At 42.2% G+C, this 24924-nt stretch overlaps 1 protein-coding gene across 3 annotated transcripts in view; it reads left to right on the top strand.

Moving 5' to 3' along the window:
• Positions 1-4260: 4260 nt before the first annotated feature.
• The window catches only part of IPO9 (importin 9), a 49008-nt gene continuing 28344 nt past the window's right edge, over positions 4261-24924 (top strand). For 2 of the 3 annotated variants that reach the window (XM_032136975.2, XM_058430893.1), the window contains exons 1-4: positions 4262-4475; positions 22636-22697; positions 22909-22995; positions 23751-23952. In XM_032136975.2, the coding sequence (XP_031992866.1) occupies positions 4313-4475; positions 22636-22697; positions 22909-22995; positions 23751-23952 (514 nt within the window). In that variant the 5' untranslated portion in view covers positions 4262-4312. Of the gene's footprint in view, positions 4476-22635; positions 22698-22908; positions 22996-23750; positions 23953-24924 lie in introns of all 3 variants that reach the window. The other variant, XM_058430894.1, reaches the window with a different exon arrangement.

The following is a 24924-nucleotide window of genomic DNA, read 5'->3' as shown; positions in this document are numbered from 1 at the left end:
CAGCAATCCATGTTTTAATAAACCCTCCTGGTGATTCTGATGCACACTAAATTCAACTGTTTTAAAGGGAAAGCCCTTTAAAGTATTGGAGTTCCCACACTGAGAGGCTTTGGGGCCCAAAATAAGAAGGTTCTAGGTTGTAATTCAGACTTTAACGTTAATTTCAAAGTCACCTTTCTCATGCTTCCTTGTGTTTCTGTTTTTCCATTTATTTTAACAAAGAAAGGTATGTGTGCTTTTGGGTGGAAGTTAGGAGAATGTTTGCATCTTTCCTAGTTGAATACAACCTTCAGAGAAAAACCTTATGCCTTGGAAATTACTACCTGGCACACTAACGGGCTTCAACAAGGAAAGCAGTTGGAGGTCTCTTCCAGATTGCTCTTCTGCCGAATTATTTGTATCTATTCCGAGCTGATTATGTAATAGGATGGAAAAAGTAAAAAAAAAAAAAAATCTAATTTGTATTTCCATGACAACGTGTTCTCCCAGCAACATCCCTCTCCTTTATTTGAGTTATAAAGGGCACTGCTGGGCCTGAGAACCAGGCCAGAACCTCCTTCTGTATGGCAGCTAACAGTGTAGGGCTCCAGTATCCTAGAAAGGCCCCTTATCCACACTCCACTCAGCTCATAGGAGAGTCTTGCATAACGAAGACACAGCCCTGGGCACTTCAGTCCTTGTGCTCCTCCTCTCTTTTCCCCACAGCAGGACCTGGATACAGAAGTACTCAGCCAAGGTGATAGAATAAAATCCTTTTTTTGTTGTTTTTTGTTTGTTTGTTTGTTTTGGAGAAGGAGTCTCGCTTTGTCACCCAGGCTGGAGTGCAGTGGCACGATCTCAGCTCACTGCAACCTCCGCCTCCCGGGTTCAAGCGATTCTCCTGCCTCAGCCTCCTGAGTAGCTGGGATTACAGACTTGCGCCATCATGCCCAGCTAATTTTTGTATTTTTAGTAGAGACGGAGTTTTGCCTTGTTGGCCAGGCTGGGCTCGATCTCCTGACCTCAGGTGATTCACCTGCCACAGCCTCCCAAAGTGCTGGGATTACAGGTGTGAGCCACAGTGCCCTGCCAAGTAAGATCCTTTTTAAAAAAAAATCTGAAAAAAGCTTCATATCTTTACAAACTCATAAAATAGCTGATTGGGCCATGGGGGAGATGAGGCTGTTTAGAACTGGTTTTGTTTCAAGTTTGTCAATTTTCCCTGTATGAGAACCTGGGTAAAGCACAAAGAAACATACAGTGCTAGTAATAGGTCTCCTGAGCTCTGGAACTAAGTGTTTGGAGGAAGGACTAAAGCCCAGGGGAGGTGAGTATAAAATAATTCCACTAAGATCACCTCCTTAGTCCCCAGAAGGCTGACGGTGGATCCTCTGGCCATCTCCTCTGGGGTCTTCCTGCTTCTCTGCCATTTCTCTATGCCTGAAGACACGAAGATGATATCAAGGCAGAGCTACCATATCGCAGCCAGTCTCTGGGCTACTGCTGTGCAGTGGCTCCCACTTTCTAACGCTTTTTTGTTTTTGCTTTTTCTAACAAAACAATCTTTTTTCAAAATGAATTCCAACCCCTGCTAGCTTCCTTCCCCGCCTCCATACTGTTTTAGGCAGCACCGTTTATGTGACAGAGTCCGTGTTTCTCAAATGCATGGTGTTCCTCAGGTGGAGAGTGGGCAGAAGTTTTTGCAACACTTTTTTTTTAAGTTATTGGGTGCAAAATCCCAAACCAGGATATGTGTATGTCTGTGTGTTTATGTTTTTTATTTCACCCTCCCCTCTTTCAACCTACCCCCTTTTATATCTAATGTAGAAAAAGCGAAACTGAATCTGGAAAGCAAACTGTTGTATATAGTTGCGGTAACAATCATGAAGAGAGAGCTGGGCTGTCCCCTCAGTAATTCATTTTAAATAAAAAATTATTTAAAAATAAAATTCATGCCAGAGCCAGCTGAAGAGGCCTTCCTTCATCGCCACTGAGGCCACCCCTCATCTGGGCCCTCTGTCCATCTGGCATGTCTCCTCCCAGCAAGACTCATCTGTTCAATGCCATCTGCGTTTCAATAAAGTTATCTCCTGTACTGTCCACTGGTTCTCTAGCTCCCTCTTTGCCTGGTTTCTGTCTCCATTTATCTTGTGGCCCACTCTTTGATTGGCAAGGCCAGACTGCTTGTGGTCATTTGCCTAACCCAGAAGTAACCCGAAACTCTAAGCTAGAGTCTCCTGACTCCCATGGTTGGGGGTGGGAGGAACCCCTGCTCGCACATTATGGACATAGAATCCTTCACTGGATCTCAAAACATCCAGCTCTGGAGTCCTCCATCTGGGTTGCTGCAGTGTTTGAAAACATACCACCCTCTTGACTTTGCTAAATTTTCTTCTTGGGGTAAAAGTGAACTGACCTATTAGAAGCTGTTGTAATCAAGTTCAACTTCTCTTGGCCACTTCAAGAAAGTAAATAGGCTTACTATTCCCCTTTGCAAAATTGAAGGGTCCAAGAAGCAATCTTTTCCCTATGAAATTGTAGTAACATAACTCATCTCTGCCCTCTCAACATGGGAAGTGACAAGTGTGTTGAGAACTCTCTTCAAGCCAGTTGCAGTGGGTGTACCTGTAGTTCTAGCTACTCTGGAGGCTGAGGTGGGAGGATCACCTGTCCAGCCTGGGCAACATAGCAAGACCCCCCCCCAACTCAAAAATAAATAAATAAATAATTGAGAAAACCTTCTTTTGACGTAATCTTCTGATGAAGATGACTTAATCCCTGATTGTTACCAGTCCAGCATCCACAGTCTTGGAAGTGACCTAGGATTTGGTAACTGGTTTCCTTTGCCATGTGAGAATGAACTCACTTGATAAGGGTTTCTGGGAACCATCTTGAAGGCACATAACCTGAACAGCTCACTAAAAAATACCTGTTCCTATTTGCTCTAGAACCTCCCATTCCAACGACATTCTATCCTTTCTGCCACTACATGCTTGCCACTCTGCCCTGCATTTTTTTTATTTTTATTTTTTTTATAGACAGAGTCTGTATATCTTGCCCAGACTGGAATGCAGTAGCTATTCATAGGCATGATGACGGCACACTACAGTCTGGAACTCCTGGGCTCAAGTGATCCTCCTGCCTTGGCTTACATCTTGCTTTTTGTTTTTTTTCTGAGACAAGATGTCACTCTGTTGCCCAGGCTGGAGTGCGATGGCTCAATCACTGTTCACTGCAGCCTCGTCCTCCTGGGCTCAAGTGATCTTCCCACCTCCACCTCCTGAACAGCCGGGACTACAGGGCGCACGCCACCACTCCTGGGCAATTTTTTAATTTTTTTGTAGAGACGAAGTCTCGCTATGTTGCCCAGGCTGTTCTCGAACTCCTGGGCTCAAGCGATCCTCCTGCCTCGGCCTCCCAAAGTGCTAGGATTAGAGGCGTGAGCCACTGCGCCTGGCCACACCCTGCATTTTTAACGCCTCACTGGAGCGCTCATCCTCTCCACCTGCTCCACTATTTAGGAACGGCTCTGCACCGTGGGCCATTTTCTACGACCAGCCGCTGACAAACGTATCATCAAACTGCTCTCGTTCTCGCACCCCTTAGATGTCCAGCCATAATTTCTCAGGGAAAAAAATTTATACATTTTCAACAAATAGGATTCATTCTCAAATAGTCACATACAGCACTCACTCTGGAGGAAACTCCCTTTCACATGCCGGTGTCTCCCCTGCCCAGCCACTTCCCAGCTTTGAGGTTGGGCTCATCTAGGCTGGAAAACTAAGGGACTGGGCCGTGGTTTTCCCACTTCCACTTCCCAGTTTGCTTTAGTTTATTTTCCCCCCTTTGGATTCCTGAGGCTAAGATGAAGAGAGTTACTTAAGCCAACTTTTTTTCAGTGTTTGGGGGGAAAAGAGTGTGGTTTAAAATAGGAGCTGTTTGTGACCCAGACCTCTCTCCTTAAAGCCCTCTACATCTATTCCCATCCCGCCTCCTCTCTCCTAACACCTGAAAGATGCATGAATATAAAGTCATATATCATGAGCTTTATTCCAAATGAGATTGCTAACTTACTGTGCAACTTTAGGAAAGCCCCTTAACCTGTCTGGGGCTCAGTTTTCACGTAAATCCAGTGATCCTTGCAGAGAAAGGTGCAGTTCTCGTTCAGGCAGCAGGAGGCGATGTCTCTGGAGGCTTAGATTCATTCCCCGCCCTCCGCCCGCTCCCGCCCGCCTCTGGTGCGCAGGCGCGGCTTCGCGGATTGGCCGCGCGCGGGGGCCGTCATTCGGTGGCGGGTCCCGGCCGCGGGGCTGGCGGGCTGAGGGGAGAAAAGATGGCGGCGGCAGCGGCAGCTGGTGCGGCCTCCGGGCTGCCGGGTCCAGTGGCACAAGGATTGAAGGAGGCGTTAGTGGATACGCTCACCGGGATCCTATCCCCAGTACAGGAGGTGCGGGCGGCTGCTGAAGAACAGATTAAGGTGTTGGAGGTGACGGAGGGTGAGTGAGGCGGGACCGTCACGAGGATGGCTCAGCCGCACAATCCGCTGACCGCAGCTCCGTACCGGCTGGGGACATGGGGAGCCTGAGCCAGCTAGAGATCTGGGCGCCGAGAAGTGGAGCAGGAAGCGAGAGATTGATGTCGCTGGTGGTTGTGAAAGTCCCAGAGAGGAGAGGCGCGCCTAAAGGATAGGGTCGGGGGAGGTGGAGCCTGGGAGTGGGGGAGGGAGGGTGGAGACTTGAAAAGATAGATGGAGCCTAGAATCCGCAGGGGACGGAGATGGAGCTAGACTTGGTGCTGTTGGAGGAAGTGGCGCGGTCGGGGAAATATTTTTTGAGTCTAGGACCAAGGTCTTTTGCTGTTTTCTTCACCAGCTCGATTGTACTGGGATAAGAGTAGGGGGAGCTGTCAGTAGAAGTGGTGAAGAGTAGGGCCTCGAAAAGGCGGCTATCAAAGCTTAATAGATGTCATCAAACAAGTTTCTGCCTCTGAGTTATAAACCTAGCTAGTTGTTTGTACTCTTCATGTTTTCCCAGAAATTAAATGCATATGCGATTGCTTCACTGTCCTGACCGTACTTCCGTTTGTTTTAAAAATAATTTGCCCTTATTAAATACCTTTGTGCATTTCTATTTGGAGGAACTGATCATCCTTTGTTTTTGATTCTTTGTCTCCATCCTCTATTGTGTGCTTTAAAGTGATGGAGAAGAAAATAAACTATTGGTTCGAGATTTTCTATCAATTTCCTGCCGCGTGAGCCTTTCACCGGGTCCACTGTAGCTACCACAAAGAACAATTTAATCCAGAAACAGGAGGAAAAATCTTCTTGGTCTTTGTGTAAGAAATATATCTGGTCAGAGCTTCACTGGAACTCCAAAACCTCAGAATCTCCCAACTCAGGAATATTTCCACCACCACTTAAATACCTCATCGGAGATATGGGAAATTGTCCCATCACACACCCATCATATTCAAAACCTTCAGTTAACTCTCCTACTGGACGTATTTTTATTGAAAAGAATTTAGAGCAAATCTCTCTTAAATTTAGTTTACATTCTCTCACAGTATGAAAGAGCTGTTGAAAACAAATTTTCTTCTGTTGGAAATATGTTGAGATTTGGGATCTAGCAGGCTAAGGACCATTTTGAAGGCCCACTTGTAATTGTCATTGTTTTATAAAATATCAGATCTACAAGAGGAGAAACCACTGGTTAGGAGAAAGCTGTTTGAGAACCATGTATAAACTAATCTAAAGGAGTTTTTAGCGGCTTCTAAATAAAATTCCTTTATGCATATTAATGTCTGTCTCCCTTGAGTATGAGGAAGGAAGAGTGACAAAGGAACCTCATCACATTCAAGTTGCCATCTGAGTAGAACTTGAGAGTCTGGTGCAAATTCATCTTAACTAAACCTTCCCTGAGTGGTACCCAGTGCTCCTGGTGCTCCAAATGCATGTCTGGCACCTTTGTATGAAAGGTGGACCTTGACTTATATTTAAACTGTCTTACAACAACTCCACTTTTGCTCTGATCTTTTCAACTTTAGCCAAATGCCATGGTCTCATCTGGGCAAAGTCAATTAGAAAGTTCTCGAGGTCTTTTTTGAAACTCTGATTTCTCACTTTATTCATCTTTCTTTTTCTTTTTTTTTTTTCCTTGAGACTGGGTCTCGCTCTATCGTGTAGACTTTGGAGCAGTGATGCCATCATGGCCCACTGCAGCCTCAAACTTTAGGACTCAAGTGATCCTCCCACCTAGGCCTCCCAAAGTGCTGGGATTACAGGCCTGAGCCACCACACCTGGCATCTTTTTGAGCCTTTAAGTGAAAAATTAAATTTCAGAAGTACAGAATTTTGATCTAAATCGCTGATGAGAAATAGATCGACTGCCCCCTAACCCCCATAACTTACTGGTAATGTGCTGTTGGGCAGACTGAGAATGAAAAGTATGGAAAGGCATTGATGCAGTGACCTGATATTGGTGGTCTAGTAATAGAGCATATGACTCAGGTTTTGGATGTGGTTAGAGGGTTGGATCAGTCTCTGGAGTTTAGTGCAGTGCTTCGGACCCTTTGGAGGCTGCTTGTGTCTTTTAAGTAGTCTAGCTCCTTATGTTTATCAAAAAAACTATAGAGATTTACCCCCTTCTGTACCTGTTTTTAGGTGGAAAATGGTGGTCCATTCCCTCAGATGCGGTCTGCTTTCTTCCTCTTGTGGCCTTTAACAAGTTATCTTTGACGTTGGGTTCAGAGTACCTCCCACCTTATACTCTGTCTGAATCTCTCAGATGTTTTCTGAACGTGGTGCAATATAGTAGCTTCTTCTTTACCAGCCTCAACCCTTCTTTACATGAAAACATGGCACCCAGCTTTCCAGCCGGGATTTAGCCAACTATCTGGCCTGATGAAACTGGCAGGACATTGTTCCTCCTATTAGAATGCCCTACAGAGCAAGATGAGCCATTCTTGCAAACTACTTTCCACTTCTTTGGTGTTGCTTCACATTTTAGTGTTTTTTGGTTTTGTTGTTGTTGTTGTTGTTTCGAGACAGAGTCTCAGTCTGTTGCCCACGCTGGAGTGCAGTGGTGTGATCTCGGCTCACTGCAACCTCCGCCTCCTGGGTTCAAGTGATTCTCCTGTCTCAGCCTCCCAAGTAGCTGAGATTACAGGCACCTGCCACCATGCCTGGCTAATTTTTGTATTTTTAGTAGAGACGAGGTTTCACCATGTTGGCCAGGTTGTCTCGAACTCCTGACCTCAGGTGATCCACCCGCCTCGGCCTCCCAAAGTGCTGGGATTACAGCCGTGAGCCACTGCACCCAGCCCACATTTTAGTTTTATCCTAGTAGAAGGAACCTTGTTTTCTGGTTCTAGGAAACACTTTTTTTTTTTTTTTTGAGACAGGGTCTCACTCTGTGATCCAGGGCCCAGGCTGGAGTGCAGTGGCATGATCTCGGCTCACTGCAACCTCCACCTCCCAGGTTCAAGCGATTCTCGTGCCTCAGCCTCCCAAGTAGCTGGGATGACAGGCATGCACCACCATGCCTGGCTAATTTTTGTATTTTTAGTAGAGGCGGGGTTTAGCCATGTTGCCCAGGCTGATCTTGAACTCCTGAGCTCAAGCAGTCTGCCCACCTTGGCCTCCCAAAATGCTGAGATTACAGGCATGAGCCAACCGGCCAGGCCGGAAACACTCTTAAAACTTGAAGTTAATGAGAAATCTGGGATTTGGTGTCTATTATTATTTGTGTTCTGGTAACCTTTTGATCATTTTTTGGTTCCATGGGGCCCAGGATCAGGTGACAACCAGATCTAGTCCTCCCTCTGTCCTCTCAAATAACCACACTGTCTTTGTGAGCTGTTTATTAGTCCATCACATAGGAGCTGATCCCACATGGTCTTTAAGATTAACTGGTTTGTTCCCTTTGCCAAAAAGATTTGTTACCTTCCTTGGCTACCAGGTGATGATCCCTAGTCTTGAAAATTAAATGGAAGAATATCTAATTTGTGGGGAAAGGACACAGGTCAATTGTCAACTCCCTGTTAAAAGGACAGGCAAGAGAAGTTGACATGCTGTGATCAAATTGTGCTATAGATGAGATTTTAAGAAGCAGTTATCTTAGAAAATAAAGGTTGCTGGAGCCTAGAGTAGTCCTGATCATTTAGCATACCAGCTGATATTTTCTGATAAATAAATAAATTTCCTATAATTAATTATCACATTTTCCAGAATGGGCACCTGTTCTCTTAAGCCAAGGAAGTGTGTGTATGTGAGAGATCCACTTGATTCATGTAGCGTGTCAATCTGAAAAGGATAAGATAGGTTACTTCATCAACCTGGTGTCCTGGGATGATTTATTTTTATTTTATTTTATTTTTTGAGACGGAGTCTCCCTCTGTCACCCAGGCTGGAGTGCATTGGCATGATCTCGGCTCACTGCAACATCCGCCTCCTAGATTCAAGTGATCCTCCTGCCTAAGCCTCCCAAGTAGCTGGGATTAGAGGCGCGTACCAACACGCCAGGCTAATTTTTGTATTTTTAGTAGAGATGGAGTTTCACCATGTTAGCCAGGCTGATCTCGAACTCCTGACCTCAGGTGATCCACCCACCTTGCCATCCCAGAGTGCTAGGATTACAGGCGTGAGCCACTGTGCCCGGCTGGAATGATTTTCTTGAGCCCCTGTGCTTGCTATTTTCGCTAGTCACTTGGAATCTGGAAGAAAACCAGCAAACCTCTCTGAATATTTAAAGTCTATTTAACAGGGCTAATTAGATAAGGAGATGATGCCAGTAACCACCTTCATCAGATAGCACTCCCATCCTGAATTGAGAAGAACATTTGAAAGTTTGGAAGTTATTATGGTATACAGTATTCTGCAGATAATTGTTAACCTTTCATTTTTCTTTCTTTTTTTTAAGATACAGAATTTTGCTCTGTCACCCAGGCTAGAGTGCAGTGGTGTGATCATAGCTTACTGCAGCTTCTAACTCCTGGGCTTACGCAGTCCTCCCAACCTCAGCCTCCCAAGTGGCTGTGACTACAAGCACATGCCCTTACTTGGCTGATTTTTTTAGTTTTTTTTCTGGAGATGGGGTCTTGCTGTGTTGACCAGGCTGGTCTTGAACTCCCGCCCTCAAGTGATCCTCCTAAAGTGCTGAGATTATAGGCATGAGCAACCACACCTGGCCCCTCTCATTTTTCTTAGGAGGATTGAGATTTTGAGTTTGATCAGGTTTGTAGGAAATTTACTTCTACCTAAATAGGGTAAAAAAAATTTTTTTTAAGTTTTTTTAATTCATTAGAGACTTTTTTCTTTTCTTTTTTTTGTTCCACTGCTAAGAGTCTAAAGCATGCTTTCTAATTCTGTTTTGTTTAATAGGCAGGTTCATATTAAGCAGTTTACGAACATAGTAGTTAAAAAGACTGGAGAGGTTATGAGCTACCCGAAGATCTCTTTAACGTCAAAGTTTCATATTCTGTACTCAGCTTTATCAACTCTTTTTCTTTTGTTTTTGTCTAACTTACGGTGAGATAATGAGAATTGCCATCTTTTGAGAATGTCAGCCTTTTATTTTTGGTGTATTCGTGCTTTATTTTTTTATATCCTAAAATGAAGTTCTTTCCCTCTTTTTCTACTTTCTCTACTTTTCCTCTAAGAATGGCATTATACAGGTGGTGGAATGGGTTGCTTTCATTCAGAAGCGTTAATTCTTCGTGCCAGCATGCACAGACTTTCTTACATAACTAGATTTAGACCCTAGGACATTTTCTTCTTTACTTATTTCTTTTTTGCCTATTACAAATGACAACATTTCCCCTATCATTTGGCCTTGTCTAGTTCCCAGTAGATAAGTCACAGAGAATACATTTTCTTCCCTTCTACCACCATTATGTTGAACAGGGGAGGGGGGGAAATTATCTCTCCCTCACCTTTCCTGGCATTCAGATGCTGCCTAGATACCTGTATTGATTTCCCCATCTTAGATGCCTAGAGAGATGATCCTGCTGGCTGGAAGTTTGCTTTCTGGTTCTCATGGGCACTTTTCTGGCTCTTTTGCAGTATAGCGTAAGCACTGTCCACCTGCGAAGGGCGCCCCTCAAGGATCCAGACGCACTCCTGGGCATGTGGCGGGCACTGAGCCGAGCGGAAGGCGGCCACGCTCGGAAAAAGGCCAGTGGTGGAGTTTTCTTTTTCCTTTCAGCTGTGGTTTTGTGGTGCTTACCAACTCCCATGAGAAATAGGGGGCTTGTCCAGGGGTCTACTCAAAACCCCATCCTTCTCCAACAATCCCTGTTCACAATTCTTATTAGTTGACTGTGAAAGTACTGCCAAGTCTTGTCTCTCTAGGAGACCCTTCAGACCAATAGCATGTATTTCTTAAGTGATCCTTTATCCTCCATGCTCTCCTTTGGATTTTCCCTTCTAAACCAAGTTTTAGATAGATAATGTTTTTGCCATATGGGGTGATAAGAGAGAAAGGGGAGCAAGGATAACGAGAGGGAAGCAAAAGACTAAAAGAGAATGAGACTAGAGAATGAAAGAGGGCAGAGGATTTCTTAGGAAGTCAAACGATGCCATATTGGATAGGAATAAAGGTATAATTAAGGAGAATCTAGAGTCAGGGTGAAAACCCAGATTAACAGAATGAACTGTCCTTATTTCACCATGGGAAAGGGAACTAGAGAAATTAAATTTCCTAACAAAAATAGCTTTAGAAAACAACTTCATATAGCCCTCTTGGTAGTGTTGCCCTTTGGCTCAACTTCATAGATTGAATCTTAGTTTAATCTTAAACAGTCGTTTCCAAGCAAAACAAAATAAAGTGGATATGTATGTCTGTGTTTCTTATATTTTCCCTGCCTTCATCATCCCAGAGTAAGTTATTAGGCTATTCTTCCTCATATTTTTAAAGACACCAGGCGGGGCATGGTGTGGCTCACACCTGTAATCCCAGCACTTTGGGAGGCCAAGGCAGGTGGATCACAAGGTCAGGAGATCAAGACTGTCCTGGCTAATGTGGTGAAACCCCATCTCTATTAAAAATACAAAAAAATTAGCCGGGCGTGGTGGCGGGCATCTGTAGTCCCAGCTATTCTGGAGGCTGAGGTAGGAAAATGGCCTGAACCCGGGAGGCGGAGCTTGCAGTGAGCCAAGATCTCACCACTGCACTGCGGCCCTCCAGCCTAGGTGACAGAGCAAGACTCCATCTCAAAAAAAAATACCAATCAGTAAAATCAGAAGTCCCCCAACACACACACACACGTACTTTTTTTAAACAGATATACTTAGTTGTATTTCAAAAAATATTGTATCTCTGTTAAGTGAAAAATCTGTAAGTAGGGTTTTACTACTTAGCAGAAACCAATGGATAGGAGCAAATGTGTTGATCAGATTTAAAATAAGGCAAAGAGCTTTAGGATTATTTTCTGGCTTTTCCTTCTTTGCATTAGTTTGTTTCTTAGTTTGTTTTTTAATTGAGACAAGGTCTTGCTCTGTCATCCAGGCTGGAGTGCAGTGGTGTGATCATAGCTCACTGCAGCCTCAAACTCCTGGGCTCAAGTGATCCTTCCATGTTAGCCTCCTTAGTAGCTGGGACTACAGGTGCACATCACCACGCCCAGCTAATTTTGCATCAGTTTTATATCACAGAGTTTACCATCAACATCATACTCCTTGGAAACAATTATTTATATAGCTTTTAAGTAAACTAAAGTATTATGGGTATGACACTCTTAAATAGTGAGTGATATCCTTGTATTTCTAGTAGGTATGTGGTCTAGACAGAATAAATTGGGTTAAGTAAAAGAATTTTTTATTTTCCATCTTTCATCCCCCTATAACCTAATGCAAATAAGCTCTTTGTCTTTGAATTTTTGAGGCTTTGAAACATGTGGTCATGTTGGACATGTGGTCATAATTTTTGAAACTCTAGGGGTCTGTAGAGAAGAAAATCTGTTCATCTATTTTATTTTGTCTTTAGTTAACAATGATGATGTTATTTGAAGATTTTCTTTGCCATTATATATCTGCTTTTGAGCAAATATATGTTACTTGAACTTTAATGCTGCTTCTTTCGTGCGTGAAAGAAATTAGCTTTTAGAAGGAGTCCATCTTAAAATACTTGTTGTAGGTACAGATCCCTTGGTTACCTTGGGTTTTTGGCCCCTACATGGGTCTTAATCTTCTGATGATCTCTTATTCTCACCATCCCTTCCAGTCTCAGTGATGTGTGAAGCAAGGTGGTTAGTGGAATTTTATATATGATCTTTGATAGGTTACCAGACATGATTACCTTATTAGTGTATTAGAGTGAAGAGCTTCTAGCTACTGTGATCATCACTGGAGTGCATCCTTCTGGCAGGGATATGGAAAAAATATATTCATGCTAAGCTTTTCTCTGAAGAGAAAAGACTTGGAATTCTCCAGTTGATGAGAAAGGACCCCTAAACTGTGTTGACAGGACCTATGTGTAAAGTTTGCCTGGTCTTCATGCTCTAATGACTCCTGTGATCAGTGCCAGAGTGAACTGATGGAAAATATGTGGTTCTTTTTCCCTTTTGTGAGCTGTGAGCTTCGGTATTACCCTACAGCTATATGAATATCAGTGCTTTCATTGGAAGGACAGTTGTTCAGATTTGTTTAAGCTTAAAGTCTTAAGTTTCAAACCCTTCTCAAAAAGTCTCATTCCTCAGTATCTTTTCACACTGTATATTGAAGAATTTCTTAATTTTGATCTTGTTTTAGTTTGTCCCTGTAGTAATGATCCAAAAATTATGCTCTTGCTAGGAACATTAAAAGTCCAAATCATAATGACCTATGGAAAAATTATTTAAATAGTGCCTTAAAAGAAAATACTAGGCCAGGCACGGTGGCTCATGCCTGTAATACCAGCACTTTGGGAGGCTGAGGTGGGCGGATCACCTGAGGTTGGGAGTTCGAGACCAGCCTGACCAACATGGAGAAACCCCATTTCTACTAAAACTACAAAATTAGCTGGGTGTGGTGGCACATGCCTGTAATCCCAGCTACTCGGGAGGCCTAGGCAGGAGGATCGCTTGAACCCAGGAGGTAGAGGTTGCGGTGAGCTGAGATTGCGCCATTGCACTCCAGTCTGGGCAACAAGAGTGCAACTCTGTCTCAAAAAAAAAAAAAAAAAAGAAAATGCTGTATGTCCCAGATAATTTGTGAATGTGCTTGTAGAGTATTGTGAAGGAAGTTATATAAGGCACACCAGAATTGGTTCACCATGTCCAGGGAGGCCAATCCTGAGTGGACAGTGACATTCTAAGCAGACTTGAGGCCATGAAGTTAGCATCCATTATCACACTAAGTATCTGAACTCAAAGGAATTGTGGATGCCCTTACTAGTTGTCTTTCTCCTTTAAATGGATTTCACATGTGCATTTTAGAGTGCTTTTTTCCACTGAACTTGAACATTGCTATCCAAGAGATGTTCCTGAATTATCTGACTCATCTGTGTTTTAGAATCAGTTCTGATAGTTGACTCCCATATCTTCGGGTTGTAGATACCTGTTGTTTCTTCTCTTGCTACAAATGGGTTTTATAGATTTAACCAGAGTCTGTACTAACCAAATTAATCCTAAAAATTAGAATGGATTGCAGTATCTGTAGGGGGATTGTGCAAGTTTCAAGTGTTTGCTTGTGATTTAATCATTTAATAACTCAGAAAGAATGTGGCTTCTTCTTTGGTGGTCATGCCAAAAAAAAAAAAAAAAAATCCACTTTCCTGAGTGAAATGATAGGTGCCATAGGAGTGGATCAAAAACTGCAGCTTAAAGGCATGATAAGAATGAATTAAGAATCTAAGAATTCAGTAAAACAGGATATAAAATATAAAAATCAATAGCTTTCACATACACAAACCATAAAAGGTTAGAGGACGTAATGGTTTTTTAAAAACCAAAACCAATTTACAGTATCAACAAAAAAGTAAATGCTTAGGAAATGTGTAAGAACCTATTAGAGGAAACTTTTTTTTTTTTTTTTTTTTTTGAGATGGAGCCTTGCTGTGTCACCCAGGCTGGAGTGCAGTGGCATGATCTTGGCTCACTGCAACCTCTGCCTCCTGGATTCAAGCAATTCTCCTGCCTCAGCCTCCCAAGTAGCTGGGACTACAGGCACTCGCCACCACGCCTGGCTAATTTTTGTATTTTTAGTAGAGATGGGGTTTCACCATGTTGGCCAAGCTGGTCTCGAACTCCTGACCTCAGGTCATCCACCTGCCTTGTCCTCCCAAAGTGTTGGGATTACAGGCGTGAGCCACTGCACCTGGCCTAGAGGAAACTTTTTGAGACAAGATTTTGCTGTGTCACCCAGGCTGGAGTGCAGTGGCTCAGTCTCAGCTCACTGCAACGTCTGCCTACCAGGCCCAAGTGATTCTCGTGCCTCAGCCTCCCAAGTAGCTGGGACTTCAGTCACGCACCACCACGCCCAGCTAATTTTTGTATTTTTGGTAGAGACGGGGTTTCACCATGTTGCCCAGGCTGGTGCCTGTAGTCCCAACTACTCGGGAGGCTGAGGCAGGAGAATGGCAGGAACCTGGGAGGCAGAGCTTGCAGTGATCCGAGATGGCGACACTGCACTCCAGCCCGGGCGACAGAGCGAGACTCTGTCTCAAAAAAAAAAAAAAAAAAAAAAAGGTGCTGCTATGACTGTGTAGCCATTTGGAATTAGACCCATATCTCACACTAGATTTTTTAAAAATAAACTCTAAAATTATTAGGAGTCTAAATAGAAAAAATTAAATCATACAAGTACTAGAGGAAAATATGGGTGATTTTATCTTTAAACTTGACATAGGGAAAGGGATTCTAACTATGACTCGAGATCCAGAGGCAATAAAAGAAAATATGTTATTGATAAATTTGACTACATAAAATTTTTTTACAATTTACATGGGAAAAACACCACATAAAAAATCAAGAGACAACTGACAAACTGGGAGAAATTTTTTTCCCCACCATGTATACTACAGACAAAAGGATGATACCTTTAATATATGAAGAATTCTTAAAAATTGAGGAACAAAGGACCAAAACAACACTCAGACATACAAAAAGTGTTTAAACTCACTTGTGGTTAGAGAAATATAATCCAAAACAACATTGAATTAACCATTTCTCACCTGTCAGGCTGACAAAAAAAAATTTTATTTACTTTTGAGACAGGGTGTCACTCTGTCGCCCAGGCTGGAGTGCAGTGGCACAGTCCCTCCTCACTATAGCCTCAACCTCCTGGGCTCAGGTGACCCTCCCACCTCAGCCTCCCAAGTAGCCGAGGCTACAGGCATGAGTCACCGTGCCCAGCTGTTTTGGTGTTTCACCATGTTGCCCAAGCTGGCCTTGAATTCCTGGGCTCAAGTGATCTGTTTGCCTTAGCCTCCCAAAGTGCTGAGATTGCAGGTGTGAGCCACCACACCTGGCCAAAAATTTTAAATATGATAACACATTCTTTTGGCAAGACTGGAAAGATGCTCCTGTGTATTGCTGGTAGGAGTACAAACTGGTGCAATCCTTCTGAAGGAAAATTTGATCACACCCAGTAGCTCCACAAATGCACTTACCTCTTGACCCACAATCCCACTTCTGAAAATCTATGCTGAAGACATCTTCAACATTTCAAAAATACATATTCACAATATTATTCACTGCAGCATTGTTTATAAAAACAAAATATTAGAAAAAAAACTAACTGTCCATACAGAAGAGAGCACATGAATAACGTATGGTATATCTACGTATATTATGCAGCTGTAGAGAAGAACTTCAGGAATCTCTGTGAACTGATTTGGAAATCCCAAGATATAATGTTAGCTGAAAAAAAAGCAAAGTGCAAAAGAGTGTCTATAATATACTCTTTTTCATGTAAACAAGGAGGGAATATTTTTTAAAATGTGTCTGCTCATTTGTGTAAAAGAAATACAGGAAAGAAAATCAGAAACTGATTTTGGTTACCTGCCTGCATGGAGTGGGTGGGGAAGGGTTGTAAAGAAGTGGGTAATGAAAACAAGGTAATAGGGATGAGGAAGAAGTGACACTTCTTGGACTATTCCTTTTTGTATAGCTTTGACTCTGAGAATCATGGTAATGTTTCACATACCAAAAATAAATAAATAATTAAAATTAAAATCAAACAATAGGGAGGCACTAAAAATGGAGCAGAAGTAGTAACAAATGAACCTAAATGTTTTACAAATGAATAACGTAACTTTTTAGGTGAGAGGAAGAACTAACTTAAGTAACTTTGTAAAATAGTATTTACAAATAGTAAAATAGTATTTGACTGCATCATGTAGGTTACAGTTAAAAAAACTATACACCAAAATTGTACTTCAGTTAATAGGTGTGTTTTTCACAAAGGTATGGATTAATACTTCTGTAATTGCTTTATATTTTAAGATTGAAAAAATAAGTGTAGATGATGAGAGCCAAGTGTATCACTGTTGGAGAAAGAAGTTACAAATAAGAGAAGAGTAGAATGAACCTCGAGGTTTGGATTGGCATCTGGGCTATCAATCAGTATGATAAATGGATGGATGGCTAGATGGTTAGGTATACCGTACTTCCTAGCTCTGTTCTCTGAGAACGCCTAGGAATAGTGATACTCCTGTAGCAATGAACATACCTAGTGTTCACATCTTGATTTCTAAATATAATTCTCCACTAAAAGGCAGCAGGGTTCCTTGGAGGAGAAGTTGATATCTCGGCTTGGACAGAGAAAATACAAGATAAGTATAAAATATCTTGTGTATAAAAAAATAAGGAAGTGCTTGATAAAGGATGGGGACGTATAGAAGTACACAGGAGTTAATTGGAAGGAGTTCCAGTGGCCAAAGCTGGAACAATTTGAGCAACAAAAGAAATAAGATAGTATTGGGTTAAAACTCATAGAATAAAATAAAGACTTAGGAGTTCATATAGGTATAAATAAATATTAGGAAAAACAAACCATTTTTCCTCTGCTCTCACACTACAACAGTCAACACAGAAGACTTCTGTGATCTCAAAAACATGTGGAGATTTCTCCCCACCAGCAAACAAGCAGTCAGTTCTGTAGTGGACACCAGCTGGGTGTCCTCCAATTCAATTCCAACCTGTCTACCTGGAGATAGCATCAGATCCTACAGATTGAAAGCTCAGTCCCCAAAACTGCCCCCACCCACTCGGATACCAGTTACAAGTCTAGGCCTCTGGAACTTCTAACAGACCAGCTTCAAGTTGGGATTCCCAGGACTCCCCTCTTTGGGTTTGATTAATTTGCTAGAGCAGCTCACAGAACTCAGGGAAATGCTTTTACAGATTTTCCACAAAGGATATTCTAAACGATACAAATAAACAGCCAGGTGAAGAGATACATAGGATGAGGTCTGGAAGGGTCTGGAATGCAGGAGTGTGTTCTTCGGCATTTTTATGGAGGTTTCATTACCCTACCATGATTGATTGAACCACTGACCATTGATGATCAACTTAACCTTCAGCCCCTCTATCCTGTCAGAGGGTGGGGTGGGGGGGATGAAAGTCGCAACCCTCTAAGCTTGCCTAGATATTTCCAGTGACCAGCACCCATCCTGAAGCTACCTAGGAGCTGCCAGCTATCAAGTCAGTTTATTAGCATACAAAAAGACACCACTTTGGAGTTTCTGAGGATTTTAGGAGCTGTTTGCCAGGAAATGAAGTTGAAGACCAAATACATATGTCACAATATCACAGTCCGCCCTTGGGTCTTCGAACCCTGATCCCTTATGTCAAAAGGATGTCCAACTCAAAAGATACTGCCACATTACTAGAATCCCATGCAATAATTAATAGTCTAGTTCATCATATTGTGTGAATGTCTCCCATGGTGAGGCTGCTCAGATTGGCAGGCTTCCTTTCATTCTTGTGAGGTCGCAAAAGCAGAAGTAGTCTCAGCAAACACAGAACTTTACCATTTCATGCGTTTGATATAGTTGAGCTAAGAAGCAATGTCATCTCTTGCTCTGAGCCTATTTTGAGGTGTTAATGTGATATTGGAATCCTCTCAGTTCATAATCCACTTATTCATTTCTTTCCTCTGAGCTACTGTTTCTTCTCTCTTAATAAGTACCCAAACTTTTCCGCCTTTGGAAGGGGCATTACAATCAGCCACTGTGATGGTCTAGATTGCAGGCAACAATACTAGTCTAGCAAGTACCTCTTCCCCGGTGCACCCCATTCAGATAGGGTTAGGTTACAGAGGTGCAGAACTAGTGGGCTATTTTTACTGTCAGGCAATATAGCTGTATTAACTGTTAGCCCCAATTTTGCTGGATGGGGTGAAGGCACAACCCATTCCCATAAGTCCATTAGGAATTCTGACCTAAGTTACAATACGTAGTTACAATTTCTTGCTTAGGAATCATTCCTGCTTCCAGCACATGTAGTTGCAGCCCTGGTCCTAAGACCATTGCATCAGGTAGGGGAATGGGGGCGGGGGGAAGAAAAGGAAAGTTGAGGTGATGTGCGGGAAAAAAGACAGAAAAAAGTATCTTGTAAGTAAGAAAAGACTGTCTTTCACCTTTATCCTTCAGGAGCTACTTCAGGAACCAAGGACAAAAGCCAAATACTTTTTAAGAAAAGATATTCTTGGTTGGGTGTGGTGGCCCACGCCTGTAATCCCTGCACTTTGGGAGGCTGCGGCAGACAGACTTGAGGTCAAGAGTTCAAGACCAGCCTGGCCAACATGGCAAAACCCAGTCTCTACGAAAAATACAAAAATTAGCTGGGCGTGGTGGTACACTCCTGCAATTCCAGCTATTCCGGAGGCTGAGGCACAAGAATCGCTTGAACCCAGGAGGCAGAGGTTACAGTGAGCTAAGATAGCGCCACTGCACTCTAGTCTGGGTGACAGAGTGAGACTCTGTCTCAAAAAAAAAAAAAAAGATATTCTTATTACTCTAGTCACTTAGGAAAGAATAAGGCTTACAAGGAGCTGAGAACCAGGAATCATGGATGAAAACCAAAATATATCTTTTATAATATTGTAATAAATAAAGGATAAGGGACAGTACTTCCTCCTTATAAAAGAATTCCAATTAATAAAGTGAAGAGAATAAAAGAAATGCAAAATCACCATTAGGCAGGTAACACCCACAGATGGATGCTAAAATCAGTGGGCGAGACTTTGAAAAGAAACAGGATAATAGCAAAATGTCAAAATATTTCTCCCAAGATTTGGATCAGTTACAAAGGGAAAAACAGTACCTTTAAGTAGAGACACCCAGCAGACCTTGCCATGTGATCAAGGTTACCATAACCAGTAATAAAATTATCAACAGTATGTACTCCCTAATATGATATACTGAGAAGGACACAGCATCACTTTCTGGTATTCTTGCCAAAAATGTATAACCTCAATCTAAAACATGAGGAAACTTTAGTCAAACCCAAATTCAGACACGTTCTACAAAATAACTGATTGATATTCACCAAAAGCGTTCTGGTTACAAAAGACAAGAATGAAGACCTGTCACACTTCAGAAGAAACTAAGGAGACATGGCAACCAGATACAATGTGGGATCCTGAAGGAAAAAGGACAATAAGGAAAAACACTGGTGAAGTTCTTATCAAGTCTAGTTTAGTTAATAGTATTGTACCCATGTTAATTTCCTGATTTTTGATCACTGAACCATGGTTATGTAAGAGGAAAATGGATGAATGATATCCATGAAATCTCTGTACTGTTCAGCTTTTCTGTAAGTCTTTAAAAATTATTTTGTAAAATATGGACATAGATCATTTTCAGCAGTTTTTAACCTGGTTACTTGGATAAGCCCTGAACCTGAAACATTGCATGTAACAACTCTTTCTTGGTATTAAGCTTTTCTATTGTATAAATGCTCTTTGGATGGCTATTTCAGTAGAATCCAGTTAAGGTGGAACTTTACATGAAAAGTAACTTTACTTAAATAGATGGGAAAGCCAAGCTGTGTATTCATGATAGACAATAAAAAATAATAGCAAAATAACTTATTTTTGTCTTCAAGTTTTTACCAGTATGGTAGATATTGTGCAAAGCATTTTACATATGTTATATTATTCAGTCTTAAAAGGATTGCTTGATATATTGATACCAGTATTTTTTTTTTTTTTGGGCGGGGTGGGACAGAGTTTCCCTCTTGTTGCCGAGGCTGGAGTGCAATGGCGCAATCTCAGCTCATCGCAACCTCTGCCTCCTGGGTTCAATTAATTCTCCTGCCTCAGCCTCTCGAGTAGCTGGGATTACAGGCATGTGCCACCATACCCACTAATTTTGTATTTTTAGTAGAGACGGGATTTCTCCATGTTGGTCAGGCTGGACTCGAACTCCTGACCTCAGGTGATCCGCCCGCCCCCACCTCCCAAAGTGCTGGGATTACAGGTGTGAGCCACCTTGCCCGGCCCCGATACCAATATTCTTATTTTGTGGGTGAGGAAGCTGAGGTTTAGAAAGTAAACTTACCTAAGGACAGGCATGGTGGCTTCAGGATTTGAACCTAAACAGCCTGTTCTCTTAATCACACCAATCCGTAGCTCCCTCCAAATGGGAGTGATGAGCCTACTGTGACCTATGCCAATAGTAAGCAAGTCTAGAAAACTGCTGTTCATTCTTTAGCATAGTGCTGTCTAACAGAAATATAGTATGAGTCATGTGTGAAATTTTAAATTTTCTAGTGGCTACATTAAAAAGGCAAAAAGAAACATAAAATTAAATTTTAACTCTATATTCATTTAACCTGATATAGACAAAGTATTATTGCAACATTTGATCAATATAAAAAGGTATTTTCCTCTTTTTTTCACACTGTTTGAAATCTAGTGAGTATTACATTTATAGGCATCTCAAGTCTCACCAGCCACATTACAGGTACTTAGTAGCCATTGTGACTAATAGCTACTGCATTGGATAGCACAGCCCTACAATGTGAGATGTAAAAATTATGATGCACTGTTGGTTTTACATTCTTCCTCCTCTTTTCACAAACAAATATTTGACAGTTGACTCCTTTGCAAGTATATATTAGATCTAAGTTTTAATTTGGAGCCAGGCACAGTGGCGTGCATCTGTACTTGGGAGACTGAGGCAGGAAGTACATTTGAGCCTAGGAGTTTGACACTGCAGTGAGCTATTACTATGCCACTGCACTCCAGCCTGGATGACAGAGTGAGACCCTGTGTCTAAAACAAAATTTATTTTAGTAATCATTTTTTAAAAATAAATTTTAATTTGAAAGTAAGAGTTACTTACAGCCTCCCAATGTGCAGTTCAAGTTCCATCACTTGTTGGAAACTACTCATTTTTAGGACTAAGTTTGTTGAAGCCAGATTTTCTTGGACTTAATCAGCTCATAATTGGTGGCATATATCTGGACAACTCGTGAAATCTAACCTTTTAAGTTGTCCTCAGGAATAGATATGGTCCCATGTTTTTTTGTTTTTGTTTTGTTTGTTGTTTTTTGAGACAGAGTCTTGCTCTGTAGCCCAGGCTGGAATGCAGTGGCGCAATCTCAGCTCACCGCAACCTCTGCCTCCCAGGTTCAAGCAATTCTCTGCTTCAGCCTCGCAAGTAGCTGGGATTTCAGGTGCCCGCCACCATGCCTAATTTTTTTTTTTTTTTTTTTTTTTGAGACGGAGTCTCGCTGTCGCCCAGGTTGGAGTGCAGTGGCGCGATCTCGGCTCACTGCAAGCTCCGCCTCCTGGGTTCATGCCATTCTCCTGCCTCAGCCTCCCGAGTAGCTGGGACTACAGGCGCCCGCCACCGCGCCCAGCTAATTTTTTGTATTTTTAGTAGAGACGGGGTTTCACCATGGTCTCGATCTCCTGACCTCGTGATCCACCCGCCTCGGACTCCCAAAGCGCTGGGATTACAGGCGTGAGCCACCGCGCCCGGCCACCTGACTAATTTTTTTTGTATTTTTAGTAGAGACGGGGTTTTCACCATCTTGGCCAGGCTGGTCTTAAACTCCTGACCTTGTGATCCATCTGCCTTGGCCTCCCAAAGTGCTAGGATTACAGGTGTGAGCCGCTGTGCCTAGCCTGTTTTGTTTTTTTGAGACAGTTTTGCTCTTGTCTCCCAGGCTGGAGTGCAGTGGTGTGATCTCAGCTCACTGCAACCTCCTCCTCCTGGGTTCAAGCAATTCTCCTGCCTCCACCTCCCAAGTAGCTGGGATTACAGCCATGCATCACCAAGCCTGGCTAATTTTGTATTTTTAGTAGAGATGGGGTTTCACCATGTTGGCCAGGGTGATCTCAAACTCCTGACCTCAAGTGATCCACCCACCTCAGCCTCCCAAAGTGCTGAGATTACAGGCGTGAGCCACCATGCCAGGCTCCATGTTTCAATTACCACATTAATTGGTCTAAGAGGAAGGTGTTGTCATCTTGGAAGGGAAGATGGCTGGAAGGTGCTATGCAGTGATTGGAAAAAGTGTAAGGGTGTTGGAACTTCATTGTAACAAGGCATGTCCTGCAAGCCAACTTGTTTCTTTTACTTGGAGGAATCAGTCTTAGCAGTTATCAGCTCTTTTTGGAACAACAGATTAAGTTTCTTTCTGGAATCTTGTTGGCATCAGGGTTAGAGCTTAGTAAATTGCTATGGCTTTGCTGGGTGCCCTTAGACTCAATAACATTTTCTCTTTCAGAATTTGGTGTTCACTTGGCAGAACTGACTGTAGATCCCCAGGGGGCACTGGCAATCCGTCAGGTAAGTCCAGACTGGCCCAATTTATAAGTAGTTTCCCTTTCCTTGGTAATGAAACTTTCTTATGGGAAAGAACAATAAGGCCAATGTATAAATAACCTAGGATGTTGTGCCAGATTTAGATATACTTCAGATGTATCAGGCCATGTATATAGTTTTTATGTGTGAAAAAAATCTTTTTCTTGCTGTACTACTTGGCTTATTCTCTTCACAGCTGGCATCAGTCATCTTGAAACAATATGTGGAGACTCACTGGTGTGCCCAATCAGAGAAATTTAGGCCTCCTGAAACTACAGAAAGGGTAAGTCAGTTACTTGATTAGTCTACCTGAGGAGATTTGAGGGTCCATTTTAAGAGATTAGACTATCAACATTCTTTGATAGCATGGAGCAATCAAAAGACTAGGCAGAAAAGGAGATTGGTGGCTGGCATTGCAGGCATAGAGCTATACATTAAAGAGCTCAACTATCAGGCTGGTCTGTGTTCAAATTCCAGTTTTGCTTTTTACAAGCTATGAGATCATTGGAAATGTAGTTAACACCTAAGCCTCAATTTCCTAAATCTCCAAAGTGAGAATAAAAATACCAACTAAGGGTTTAAGAATTAAATGAAATAATGTTTGTACTTAGTGCAGTACTGTGCAATCATCCTGAGTCCCCAAGAAATTTTGAGGTATAAGGTCTGGAGGAATGTTTTCCACTGCAACTTTATGCAATTGTGGAAATATTCTGTGTCTGTGCTGCCTAAAACAATAGCTACTAGCTGCATATGGCTGTTGAACACTTAAAATGGGGCTAGTGCAACTGAGGAACTGAATTTTAAATGTTTTAAAATGTTAATAGCCATGTGTAGCTGGTGGCTACTGTAATGGACAGCATAAGTTTAAAGATCACAGATGAATCCTCCAAATGAATTGTCAAGTTTATGTATAGGAGTTTTCTATAGACATGCAGTACCTTGTACTCATTGTTTTTCCAACACAGTTCCCAACTGAACTGGGCTCTGCCAGTCACTTATAACCTGATCTAATAGCAGGTGGACTTTTATCCCTTACAGGCAAAAATTGTTATCCGGGAGCTATTGCCTAATGGGTTGAGAGAATCGATAAGCAAAGTGCGCTCCAGTGTGGCCTATGCAGTGTCAGCCATTGCCCACTGGGACTGGCCTGAAGCTTGGCCCCAACTCTTCAACCTGCTCATGGAGATGTTGGTGAGCGGAGACTTAAATGCCGTCCATGGAGCCATGCGTGTGCTGACAGGTACCAGAAGCCCTTTTCCCTGGTATTGGTACTTGGATCTCAAGCGACAGGAGTATTACCAGAAGCTATGTGATATAATGGCCTGGACCAGTAGGAATTGCTGCTGATGTTATTCCTCCCTCCTAGTTTTTATCTCTCCATCTACCCTCCAGCTCTATTGTTTTTTTCTAGGGAATTAAGTTTGTGTAGTATTACTTCTACTCCCAAACCTACCACTTACAGATACAGTATTAGCATAGTGATGGAGTATTCAGATTTTGGATTTTTGTAGTGGCTTCACCTTGATCCTTCACTTACCTTCTTTGAGCCTGAGTTTACTTTTATATAAAATTAAGATGATAGTAGTGTCTGCATCAAAGGGGCTTTTGGTGTAGTTTAAATGAGCTAATCTATCTTTATTGACTTGTTCAGTAAAGTTCAGTTACTATGATTATCATTATTACTATATATTATTTTTCCACTTAGTTCAACCAAGGCAAAGTTAAGAATTGTAAAATGGATTTTTATAGAAATATTTAAAAAGAAGATAAAAACAGTATAGCCATGTAATCCTGACCTTCATTTAGCCAGTTAAAGAATATGTAGTCTCAGTATCTTTTCCTTCTCTGTTCTGAGAAGTTGATAAAAATACTTCAACTTTTAGTTCAAAGAGATTTGATGGATATCTCTTCTAAACCTGATTAAGCTATCAATCCCTCCCAGAATCTGCTTTCTTATATCCTTAGGGATGGCCTGAGTTTCCCAGTCCTTTGCAAGTTCCTCCCTGCCTCTTATTCCCTAGATCAAGTCACTACTCTGTTTTGCCTTCAAGAAATTCTTACCTGGACTTTAGTCATCCTGTACTGATCCTTTAGAAATCATCTTTCTCCTTCGTTCATATAGGTTTGTAGAAGTCCCACCAATATCTTATCTGTTTTTCTATGACCTGCTAGCTTACCTGAAATGTATTCTTGCCTAGTTGTGAATGCCGAT

The sequence above is a fragment of the Hylobates moloch genome, unplaced genomic scaffold, assembly GCF_009828535.3.
Source record: "Hylobates moloch isolate HMO894 unplaced genomic scaffold, HMol_V3 SCAFFOLD_18, whole genome shotgun sequence".
Lineage (NCBI taxonomy): Eukaryota > Metazoa > Chordata > Mammalia > Primates > Hylobatidae > Hylobates > Hylobates moloch.
Note: the sequence above shows the minus strand (reverse complement) of the source record. Positions and strands in the feature narration are given on the sequence as shown.